General features: G+C 45.0%; 1 protein-coding gene across 1 annotated transcript in view; it reads left to right on the forward strand.

Moving 5' to 3' along the window:
• The window catches only part of NGEF (neuronal guanine nucleotide exchange factor), a 117,606-nt gene that overhangs the window by 75,010 nt on the left and 29,760 nt on the right, over nt 1–12,836 (forward strand). The window contains exons 4-5 of the mRNA XM_008065114.2: nt 102–244; nt 6,928–7,232. Coding sequence (XP_008063305.2) covers nt 102–244; nt 6,928–7,232 — 448 coding nt within the window. The remainder of the gene's footprint in view (nt 1–101; nt 245–6,927; nt 7,233–12,836) is intronic.

Below are 12,836 nucleotides of genomic sequence, written 5' to 3' on the forward strand. Positions count from 1 at the left end.
CCGCTGGCCGGCAGCCGCTTGCGCGGACGCCCCTCGCGAACCCGCCAAGGTGTGTCGTTGCTTAAAATAACCAGCCCCTTGTCCTCCTCCCTCTCTGGCAGCGAGTCGTCCTCCACCCTGGGAAACGGGGCCACGCCCGAGGAGTGCCCGGCGCTCGCCGACAGCCCCACCACGCTCACCGAGGCCCTGCAGATGATCCACCCGATTCCTGCCGACTCCTGGAGAAACCTCATTGAACAGATAGGTGGGTGACCCCGGCGGCCGCGGGGCTTCACCCAGGAAACGTGGGCTCCTGGAGGCCTCGGGGGTCGCTGTTCACGGGATGCGGTTGTGTTTCCTGTGAAGGAATGCGTCTGCCGTGTTTAGGGACGCTCTGGGCTTGTCTGGTTCTGCGTGATTCCACAGGCCGCCCCGCCACATTTTAACAGTGCTGTGCAATTGGGTTTCCGCAGACAGATTTCTGTCCTGCTCTCTGCGCAGAGGTCTACTTGCCAGCCCTTTTCTGGGCAAGGGCTCTCTGTCCCCTGGTCACTTCCGCCAGCAAGAAGGGGTGAAGCCGCCCTGCTGGGGTGTGCAGGGGGAGAACTCCGTTAGCCCCACAAGGGAGGGGCCCGGGGAAGACCTGGAATAAACTGGCTGCTGGGAGCACAGAGTTGGGCTGGTGAGAGTCCTGGTTAAAGGGGGGGCTCTTGGCAGGGCCAGGTGGCATGGTACAATTTAGGAAGAGTAGGTGGTGGCCAACGTTGCACAGGTGAAGGAAAGGTAAAGGAGAGAGAGAGTAGGAGCCCCAGAAACCCCTGGATTAAGGAGGGAAGCCTCTCCAGGAATATGATCAGCAGAGGAAACCAAGGCTCATCCTATGTGTGTCCAGCTTCTACAGCTGTGGCTGAAGCACTATGAATACAGAAAGTAGACTGAGACACCCTCCCAAAACTCCAGCACTTGCATTTAAAAAAAAAAAAGTTCTAGTACTGGGTGTGGTGGCTCACACTTGTAATTCCAGCACTTTGAGAGGCTGAGGCCAGAGGATTGCTTGAGCCTAGGAATTTGAGACCAGCCTATAGCAAGACCTTTTCTCTACAAAAAATAAAAAATTAGCTAGGTGTGGTGGCACACACCTGTATTCCCATCTACTTGGGAGACTGAGACAGAAGGAGTGCCTGAGCCCAGGAGGTCAAGGCTGCAGTGAGCTCTGATTGTGCTACTGCACTCCAGCGTGAGATTCTGACTCAAAAAAAAAAAAAAAAGAAGAAGAAGAAGGGAAGGAAAAGAGAAAGAGACAGAGAGATAAGAAAAGAAAAAATCACTAGTGACATCAAGCTGGTTCTCATGTTGTCACCAGACGCATCAGGGAATAGATAATATGGGCTCCCTTACTCTGAAAATGGTACCGGCTGCCTAGAAAATCTTTTTATTCTTTACCGTTGTCAGAGCAGCAGTTTGTTCGTTAAATAAAAATTCTAGGTTTGGAAAATTTCTTTCCTTCATATATAATTATTGTCCTCCAATCCCAAGCCGTTGAACAGACAGGAAGTGTCTCCCCGGGGGAATTGGAGCTTCCTGTGCCAAGAGAGACGCGGTGCTCTGGAGACCTCCGGGGCCAGCCCACTCTTCCCTGCAGGGACCTTTCTAAATGGAACCCTAAGAGGAGCTGAGCCCTTGCAGGGCTGAGGGGCTGTTTCACACACTCTGATTCTAGGAATGCTGTTCCCAGTGGGCCCCCCAGTGTGTTAGGCTGGGTGTCTGCCGGGGGAGTGGAGAGGGGCTGATTGGAAACTGATGGCTGTTAGGAAATCCTTGTTTTAAAACAAAATCTGAGCCGGGCTCGGTGGCTCAGCCTGTAATCCCGCACCTTGGGTGGCTGAGGTGAGTGGATTGCCTGAGCCTGCGGGTTCGAGACCCACCTGGGCAACTTGGTGAGACCTCATCTCTACAATAAATAAAAAAATAATAATAATTAGCCAGGCGTGGTAGCATGCGCCTGTAGTTCCAGCCACTTGGAAGGCTGAGACGGAAGGATCGCCGGAGCCCAGCAGGTCGAGGCTGCGGTGGCCGGGAGCAGCCACTGCACTCCAGTCTGGGCGACAGAGTGAGACTCCAACTCAAAACAAACAAATAAATAAATAAAAGAAAGTCTGCTGAAAACCCTTTCCCTCCAGCTCTCTGCCACGTTGCCCTTCATAGTGCGGAAAGTCACATCTGCCTTAGCACATGCTGGGAACTTTGACTTCCACACTCTTGGAAGGGCTCCTCCTTAACCAAGACCAGTGTCACGATGAGGAAGGACATCAGGTTGGGGAGGAGGTCATACCTCCTCTCAGAAAGAGGCTCCCGTCTGCATTATGGGTGTGTGGGGATATCTTTCTCAGAGACAGCTAGACCAGCTGGGCCATTGGCATAAGCTCAAAGCTGGCAGTCAGGACCCTGCTCACTTGGGGCCTCAGGCTCTTCTTCTGGTAAGCAGTAGAGACTGACGTTCAGAGGCTTTCCTCCCGCTGCCACCTGCCAGTATCTACTGGCATCGTGGCGAGTGTCTTTTTCTGGCTCCTGGGCTTGACCCCCAGTAGATGCTCAGCAGGTAGGTTGAGTGACAGCACAGGATGTCCCTACCATCATCTCAGATCCCTTGTCATAGGCTCAAAGACTGGGCTGAGCAGATTCCTACAGAAGCCTCACTGCTTTCAGCTCTGTGAGTCCAGCAATTCTTTTCCAGGTATCAGGAAAGGCCAGCAGGTTCCTAAAGACACAGATTAAGGGGGAAGTAGAATGAATCTGAGGGCATTTTGTAGACCCCTGCGTTGGATTTTTCAGTGGTTCCCTCCAAGGCCATACAGAAATATGTCAGGACTGTGCATGATACAGGACATGGCTGTCATCACAGTTGACTGTGGCCCTGATAGATCATGGACTCTGAGATCCTGTGACTGACTTTGTATGTATCTGTGTGAGTGTATGTTGGTGTGTGCTGTGGTGTCTAGCATCTAACACAATGCTTGGCACATAGAAGGTGCTCACTAAATAATGCATGAATTCCTTGCCTTTTGGAAGTTTGTCTTTGAAGGACTAAAGAAAAAAATTTCTTCATAAAGAGAAATTTTGAAAGACTCAGGGGTCTTTGGCAAGAGGATCTGGGGGCTTATCCTCTTTCTGGGCAGCACGACCAGCCTGGAAGAGACCATTTAATTGGGAGAGATGGGAACTGAGCCTTCCTGTTCCCCTGGGATGTAATACCAAGTGCAAGCTTTTACAGGTAAAGTTAATTTCCATATAAAGCTGTACTGAGTGTACTAAATATAAAACAGGAAATCATGATATATTAATAGTACATTGAGTACAGACATTTAATCAGATAACACAGTTCCTCAGGTAAAGCAACCCTATTTGTATCATAAACAGAATTTAAGGCAAAGAAAAACGAAAGATTGTGAGAAGTGGTTACATAGTATGTCAGATAACTCTTTGAAATCACAGTATTACAGGAAAATTGGTGTCTAAATTCATGTTCTAATACCTCAGAAAAAAGTATGACTTTTTAAAGTGCTAAAATTACTTGAGTGTCTTTGGCTGCAAGTAATAGAAGATCTAGCAAAAAGTAGTCTTCAGCAATGGAGGTATTCCATCTCAGTTGACGAGTCCAGAGAGGCGTAGTTCCAGAGTTGGTTCATTCAGCCAAACAATCACCCAGCTGCTTTGCCTCCTCCGGGTAGGCCTTGTGTTATAAGACGGCTGCCATAGCTCCAGACATCACATCCTCAAGCAGTCATTTGTTTAAAAAGCAGGAAGGGCAGTTGGTCTTCAAATACCTGTTGCGGAAGGACATCTTTTTGAGAAGCCCTTAGTAGATCCCCCCTTACTCTTTGGGGTTGGTGTCTTAACCTGTGTCTGCTGCTATAACAAAATACTTGAGATTAAGTAAAGTATAAACAACAGGAACTTCTTGTTCACAGTTCTGGAGGCTGAGAAGTTCAAGATGAAGGCACCAGCAGATTCAGTATATGGTGAGGGCTGGCTCACTCTGCTTCAAAGCTGGTGCCTTCTTGGTGTGTCCTCACATGGTGGAAGGGACACATCAACTCCCTTCAGTCTCTTTCATGAGGACACTAAACCCATTCATGAAGACAGAGCCTTCATGGCTTAATCACTTTCCAGCATACTCCACCTCTGAATATTACCATGATGGGTGTTAGGTTCCAGCATATGAATCTAAGGGGACATGCACATTCAGACCACAGCAGCAACATTGTGCCACATGCCCATCAAAACCTACCTCTGACAAGAGGAAAGGAACTATCATGGTAGGTTTTTGTTGGTTTTTTTTGAGTTGAAGTCTCACTCGTTCGCCCAGACTGGAGTGCAGTGGCCGCTCCCGGCCACTGCAGCCTCGCCTGCTGGGCATGGTAGGTTTTGACTAGACTTCACTTACTTCCCTGAGCCCAGGACAGGTCAGCACCCAAACAAAACCCCTCTTCTGCCACCTGGGAAGAAGGGGCATGAGGGGATGGCAGAGAGGCAGCTGGCGGCATCTGCCAAAGTGTGGTTTCAGAAATATTATTTTCAACCCAATTACCCCCAGCGCTGATATTTTTGTCTCTTTCTAGCATGTGTATCACACTGAGGCGTTCAAGGTAGTATTTACCCGTGATTTGCCGACTACAGCATATGTAAGACATATTTTTGAGCCTTCAAAACTATGCCAAATTAGACACGTTTGTGACACTTGGAAACTGCGTTTTTATAAGGTGTTCACCAAATCTTTGAGTACCGGCTATGTGAGAGACAGTGTGCTACGCGTTGAAAAGTGAATCCAAGTCAACCCGTGGAAACCTGATTTCTTTAAATCTCTGTAAACACAGTGTCAGAATCACAGGATGGTAATGAGCTTGATGTCGGCAACAGTTGTTTTATCTTATGCTTGTAATTGAACCGGTTTAGGTGGTGATGTTAGAACCATCTTTAGAGAGCTTCAATCTGGGTTGCATTTTAGCGTAGAGTTTGGTTTTCTCTTTTATTCCTTTGTTAAATTAACTCCATATTATATTCAGCTGGATTGCATCACTGGAAATACACAGGACCTTGACTTTTTGAAGCAATTGCTATACTTACCTTAGCATAAAGGCTTTGTAATTTAGAGTTATGGAGCATTGGAAGCCAAATAATTTAATCCACCGGGCAGACTTATTATTAATATAATTTATCCAGCCACATTCGGGATTTCAAAGGCAGTCTGTTTTTCTCTTTTTCCCTTTTCTACATTTAGATATATTTACAATAAGACAAAGAAGGCATAAAAGTAGCTAACATTTGTACAGTGTTGTAAGAGCAAGTGCTTATCAAGTAGCTTATAAACAACACTTATCAAGTGGTGTAAGAGTAAGTGTTTATCTATGTTGGAACTTTCTGGGGAATCATCTTTGCTTCATAGACAGACATTTCGAGGGGACTCGGCCACTCCCCACACCGAGCACCAGACCAGCACGTCCCTCTGACCACCGGGCTTCTCCGCCTGGGTGTCTGGGCACAGCTCTTTCCACTACCCCACTCCAGCCAGACCCTCGTCTCCTCTCCTTGAGTGGTGCCACCGGTGTCTGTTACTGAGCTGGTCACCTGGATATTATTCATGACCCAGGGTCTGTCCTCTACCTAGTGACTGTCCCCTGAATATGGCCCTTGGCTCCTTCCCCCCTACCACCCCTCCAGCGTGAGCCTCCTTCATTGCTCTCCTGGGGAATTGCAGCTCTCTTCTTCCAATCCACAGCTCAAAAATGTAGACCACAGCTGGCTGCTTTGAGGTCTCTTGGGGGCCTCCCCTCTGTCTTCAGGGTAGACTCCTGCTGCTGTGGCAGGGCAGATGAGATCCTGGGGCTCTGACCCCTTTCCCTCCAGGCTTACGGCAGGCAGGATCACACCTTTCCCATCCCCACCATAGCAACCCTCCCCTGTGTGGAGAGAAAGTCCTGCGTCCTGAGCCAGGACATCAGAAATGAGTTTTTTCCTGTGGAGGTGCTGCACTTGTGCTGATGCAGCTGCATCCCCAAACCTCCTTTGAGACTACAATGAATTTATTTAAAGTATAGTTGGTCAGGGGGGAGTAAGTCTGAAACTGTGAAAGGAAAAGAAAGAAATATTTTCCTTTTAAATCATAAGATTGATAAAATACTGGGTTTTTTTCTGCAAAATGAGAATTTACAGCTACTCCCATTTTACAAATGAATATACTTGAGTTTTAATATGGAAGCATTTAAAGCTGTGTAAAGTATCCTGTTGGGATATTGAAGCATAATTGGGACATTCCCATCAGCTCGTGGATGAACACAGCAAATCCTAGGTTCTTGTTGTTTGCCAAATATGTGTGGAGAAAGCATGTATTTGTGTGACTGAATTTTGAATTTGTCTGAGGCTTTCTTGTTGGAAAAAACTGAATGCACGCTGATCTTTCCCAAGGAATAAAGACAACAGCAATTTATCCTGTGACCCAGGAGCCTGTCACTGAGATGTGTGCAGGGCTGATTTTTGCTATGTGTTCGTAGACAGAGCAGTCACTTGGAAGAATATGAAGACTTGGTCAGGCACGGTGGCTCATGCCTAGAGTCCCAGCACTTGCGAGGCTGAGGCCAGAGGATTGCTTGAGCCCAGGAGTTCAAGGCCAACGTGGCCAGATTTTTAGAGTGAACTTGTCTCTTCAATAAATAAACTAGCCAGGTGTGGTGGCACACCTATGGTCCTAGCTACTTGGGAGGCTGAGACAGAAAGACCACCTGAGCCCAGGAGGTTGAGGCAGTGGCGAGCCGTGATAGTGCCACTGCATTCCAGCCTGGATGACAGAATGAGACCCTGACTCAAATAATAACAACATTAATAATAATAAACCTTGACTTAATGATCATCATCTGAAATCCTTTTCTTTATTACAACCCTGTTTGATTTCAGGGCTCCTGTATCAGGAATACCGAGACAAATCGACTCTCCAAGAAATCGAAACCAGGAGGCAACAGGATGCAGAAATACAAGGCAATGACAATGGGTCCCCAGCCATCGAGGACACCCCAGAGGAGGAGGAGGAGGAGGAGGAAGAAGAGGAGGAGCTGGCAAGCCCGCCTGAGAGGAAGGCCCTGCCTCAGATCTGCCTATTCAGCAACCCCCACTCGAGGTTTAACCTCTGGCAGGATCTTCCAGAGATCCGGAGCAGTGGGGTGCTTGAGATCCTCCAGCCCGAGGAGGTCAAACTGCAGGAGGTAACAGGGGCCAAGGGGTGGGGACTTCTGGCAGGACATACAGATGTTGGCCTTAAACACTGGGGTCTGAGGTCCCCTGGCTGGTTCAACAGAGTAATTACCAGTACGGCTTATCCATTTAGAACATGCAGAAAAAAAACCAGTATCTTACAGGCAACAAAAAATACTGTTACTTTGTAGGACAGTTCAACCCCAATATTGAGTGTTAGAAGCGTTGCTGTCTCGCTAGCTAGTAAGATGGCATTTTTACACCCTCCATTATTATTTGTTGGGTATTTCCATCACATGTGTGAACACTAAAGCACTAGGTGATGCTGAACTCATTATGACTATGAAGTATCTCGTTATCTGTGGCTGGCAGGAACCTGTTGTATTTCTTTGCACTCACAGTCTTGTCCTATAACTTTGTTTTGGAGCTGTTTGAACTTTGGATGGGTGAGGGATCTGGAAACAATCCCTCAGCTCGCCTACCCCCTCCTTAAATAGTGCAGAAATCTGGGACCGGTGTCTCTCACCCCCTCATCTGATGGTCCAGGTGGATTTCACTGACCATCAGTTAGGCTGAGGCACAATCATTGAGCTGTCTGATGATTTGTTGATAGCAGGGAGAAATAGCTCATTAAAAATTAGCAGTAACAAATGAATAGCAATGAAATCTAAGTGTTCGTTTTAGCTGGACAGAGATTATTTGGGTGTTGAGGAAAAATCTGTGGTATAGAGAGACAAAAGTATGATCAACAGTAAAGAGAGAGAATGGTGAATGGTTGAGAGAAATTGTGAGCATGCAAGTGTGTGTTAATTGTGGAATTTTAAAAACAAATACAGAAGAAAACTATGAAGAGAGATGGTTTTCCGGAGTACTTGGTCAGCCCAAATTCCACCACCTCTCTCCTCTTCCACTCCCTTTTGCTCTTGCCTTCCCTCATGCCTCCACTCCCAAGCACATCCATGTGCTCCAGCCCACCTTGTATTCTTCCTAGTTGCAGTTGTAGTTCCCAAGGTCCTGACTTTCATTAACCCCCATTACACCTGCACTAGATTCTACAGAAACGTTTACTCTTGTTTGTTTAAGAGACAAAACGGTAGCCGGCTTGGTGGCTCAGCCTGTAATCCCGCACCTTTGGGAGGCTGAGGTGAGTGGATTGCCTGAACCCGCGGGTTCAAGACCCGCCTGGGCAGACGAGACCTCATCTCTACAATAAATCAAAAAAATTAGCCAGGCGTGGTAGTGTGCGCCTGTAGTTCCAGCTACTTGGAAGGCTGAGGCAGAAGGATTGCCGGAGCCCAGCGGGTCGAGGCTGCGGTGGCCGGGAGCGGCCACTGTACTCCAGTCTGGATGACAGAGTGAGACTCCAACTCAAAAAAAAAAAAAGAGAGACAAAACAGTAGACTGTATACACAGTTAATGACCAAGACTGTGAATGATGAATTTGCTATTAGGGAAGGCTTAATGACTCTTGATTTTTTGAAGGGCCTAGGGTTCACCTGAGTATGCAGCTCAGTAGAATCAGGAAATGTTTAAACTTTGACATCCCTTATAATTGTGAGCAGTGATTTGTAAATGACTGCATCAATAGTTTTGTATTTTGTTTTCTTTAAATTGAAACTTCTGATATAAAATTTAGAGATAAATTCTAATGAACTGAAAAACATGGTATAAACCTTTTACAACAGAAAGCTAGAAGCAGAGAAAGGGCCTATGTGATAAATAAAGAGCAAATAGTAAAGAAGCACAAAAAAACAAATAGCATAAAAATAAAGTGATAGAGTTCACAGGAAACATATCAGTTACAACAATAAATGTAAATTGCTTATGCTCTTCCCTTAAAAGACAAAAACTCTCCAGCTGATTAGAAAACTAAACCCATGATAGTACCAGACAGAGCAGAATTCAGGGCAAGAAAAATTACCTAAGTGAACAAAGAATCACTTTGGGGTGTTTTGCTTTTTTTGTTTTTGAGTTGGAGTCTCATTCTGTCACCCAGGCTGGAGTGCAGTGGCACAATTATGGCTCACCACAGCCTCGATCTGCTGGGCTCTGGCGATTCTTCCGCCTTAGCCTTCCAAGTAGCTGGAACGACAGGCACGCCCTACCATGTCCAGCTAATTTTTTTTTATTTACTGTAGAGACAAGGTCTCGCCAAGTTGTTCGGGTTGGTCTGGAACACGTGGGCTCAAGCAATTCATTTGCCTCAGCCTCCTAAAGTGCTGGGATAACAGACTGAGCCACCAAGCCTGACCCAAAAAATCACTTTGTATTGTGAAAGGCATCTTATACAAGGGTAGAGGTACCATTTTATTTTTGTTTTTAGATTAAGTGAGTAATTCACTTACACATTTTCATTGTTTAAGAAAATGCAGGCAACACAAATGCATCCAGGTCATTTCTCGGATCACAGGTTCTCATTGGAGGACCAACTTTATCAATATTATCACTCTTGATAAAACACATCTGGAATACATCATCTTATTTTGGAGTTCAGACACTTATGAAGATTCTAAGTGCAAAATCCTTCTAGGTTTTTACAATGTTTTCCCCCGTATTTTATACTCATTTCAGCCTTGCCGTATTCGGCAGCAGTTTGGTTTTTGTTATGAGTTTTAGCAGTGTGCCTTTACTGGATTTTTCAGGGCTTTCAGCTCAGTTTTTATTAAAAAAAAAAAAAAACTTCCTTTGCAATGAACATGCATTTTAAATCATTAAATAATACTATTGCATCACAGGTATAACTGGCATGAATAAGTGTAAGAAGGAACATGTGTGACAGTAAATGCACACTCACCAGGTGGCGAGAGAGGATGCAGGTGACTTTCTGCCCTGAGCACCCAGCAGGTCCTCACACAGCTTAAGGGGTAGCAGAGAGGGCAGAAGAACTCATCAAGCTGGTCACATGGAGGTCACTCAGAAGAGCTTGTATGTGCACACATCTCTGTGCTCGTGTGACATTGTAGCTGTGGGACAGATACATGGAAGTGGAAGTGATAGTCAAAAATGAAGTGCATTTTGAGTGGTGAAGGATTCCACCAAATTGCCACTCACAAAGCTATACACTCACATGGCCATCATTAGTGCAGGAGGCCGTTTTCCTCAACCCTCTCCCCTCAAGCTTCTTCATTTGCTCTCTCATTGGTTGGATGACAAGTTGTATCATTTTATCCCTCCCATCCTTGGTGACTTACATACTTGAGCATCTTTTCATATGCTTGTTGGCTGTTTAGCCATCGATTGCCTGTTCTTTATTGTTACTTTTATGTTTTGTTTTTATTTTGGGGATGAGACAAGGCCTCACTATGTTGCCCAGGCTGGTCTTGAACTCCTGGCCTCAAGTGATCCTCCTGCCTTGTCCTCCCAAAGTATTGGGATTACAGGTGTGAGCTATCGTGCCTGGCCTACAATTGCCTGTTGTTATCCTTTGTCTTTTTTTTTCTATTGAGTTGTTTATATGTACCTTCTTGATTTATGGCAGCTTTTTAATATATTCCTGATATTGACTATTTAATATTTTCCAGTGTTTTCCCCTGCAGCATAGCATAGAGGAGGCAATGGAGTATAGTGGCCTGGGTTTCCTTCTTAGCTGTGCTACTTCCCAGCTGTGTGACCTTGGGCAAGTTACTTAACTTCTCTGTACCTGGGTTGTCCTATATGTAAAATGGGAATAATTTAAGAACCTACCTCTCAGGCTGGTGCAGATTAAATGAGCAACACAGATAAAGAACTGAAGACAGTGCCTGGCAAAAAGCTGACATTGACCAAGGGCTTATGTGCCTTCTTGCTTTGTTCTTGGTACCTTTCTTCACAAAATCTTTTTTCATTTTATAGAAAATCTGTCAGTATTTTTATTTTTTTTGAGTTAGAGTCTCACTCTGTCGCCCAGACTAGAGTGCAGTGGCCGCTCCTGGCCACCACAGCCTCGCCTGCTGGGCTCCGGAGATCCTTCCGCCTCAGCCTTCCAAGTAGCCGGAATTACAGGCATGCGCTACCACGCCCAGCTGATTTTTTGATTTATTGTAGAGATGAGGTCTCGCTGCCCAGGCGGGTTTCAAACCCATGGGCTCAGGCAATCCACTCACCTCGGCCTCCCAAAGGCGCGGGATTACAGGCTGAGCCACCGAGCCCGGCTAGTATTTTTATTTAAACCAAATCTTTTGGATATTGTGTCTTATGACTAGAAAGACCACTCCCAGCAGGTACACTTTACAGTGAAAAGGTAATAGTGGAGAACTATTGTGAACTGAACAAAAAAACAGCAGAGTCTATCGGAAACAAGAGTAGACATTGCCATACACATCACACTTCTATAGGATGGGACATAGTGGGACATAGGGGATTAAAAAATAACAATTAGGTTGATTGGAAATATCTGTACTGAGCTTCATCCTCTCTTAGGCTACACTGCCCACTGCAGTAGCCACAAGCCACTCGTGGCTATTGAACACTAGCATGTGGCTAGTCCACATTGAGAAGTGCTACATGTGTAAAATGAACACCAGATTTCAAAGAAGAACTGAAAGGGATAAACACAAAATTCAGTGAACTTCTAAGTTGTTAGCTTGAGGCATTAAGGGAAACATACAACAAACACTCCTAAGGAGAACAGGTAGGATAGAGATCCCAGAAGATACCATGGAAAAGTCTTGATGAAAAGAATGATTTTCCAGGAAAATATAAACTACAAAAATTGACTCGAAATAAAAATGTAAAAACCAGTAACCAAACCAATCATCTACAAGAGAGGTGTCGCACACGAATGACTAGTGTTCAAAGCACAGAGGAGTCCTATGTTATTTAGGCTACGGCCGTGCTGCCCAGTAGAACTTACTGCATTGTTGGAAATGTTCTATATCTGTGTCTCCAATAGTCACTAGCCACATGTGGCTACTGAGCATTTGAAATGTGGTTTAGTGCAACCAAGGAACTGCATATTTAATGTTACATTTAAACTAACATCAGTTTAACCACATGTTGCTACTATATTGGTTGGTCAAACTTTCTCTTAAAGGGTCAAATAATATTTTAGGCTTTGAGGGCTATACTGTCTCTGTCAAAACCATTCAGCTCTGCCTTTGTAGTGTGATAGCTGCTGTAGACAATACTATGTAAAGGAATGAATGTGGCTGTGCTCTAGAAAAACTTTATTTACAAATACAGGTGGCCAGCGCACGGGCTGTAGTTTGCTGACCACTTGTCTAAGCATGGAAAAGAGAGAGATGCATAAATTATTTGAGGGTAGTATAATATTGATAACCAAATCCTATAATTAAAGTGAATATACATACAAAAAAATTAAATCCACAATTATAGAAGATTATTGATTATATATAATACAGTAGATATTATAGGTATCTTAATATATTAATAATATATACAACAGAGTAGATTAGAGATTATACATATATAATCTATATTTGTGTGTATATATACATATATATAGAGAGAGAAAGAGAGAGTCAAGAATACTTCTCTCTCAGTAATCAGTAGCACTGAGAGACATAAAATCAGCAAGGATATAGAAAAATTGACCATTATCAGTCAAATGGAATAGAACACTCTACCCAACAAATACACATTTTTTTTTCAAGTGCACAGAGAACTGTCACTAGGCT

The sequence above is a fragment of the Carlito syrichta genome, unplaced genomic scaffold (genome assembly GCF_000164805.1).
Source record: "Carlito syrichta isolate Samal-C Ts95f unplaced genomic scaffold, Tarsius_syrichta-2.0.1 Scaffold308158, whole genome shotgun sequence".
NCBI lineage: Eukaryota > Metazoa > Chordata > Mammalia > Primates > Tarsiidae > Carlito > Carlito syrichta.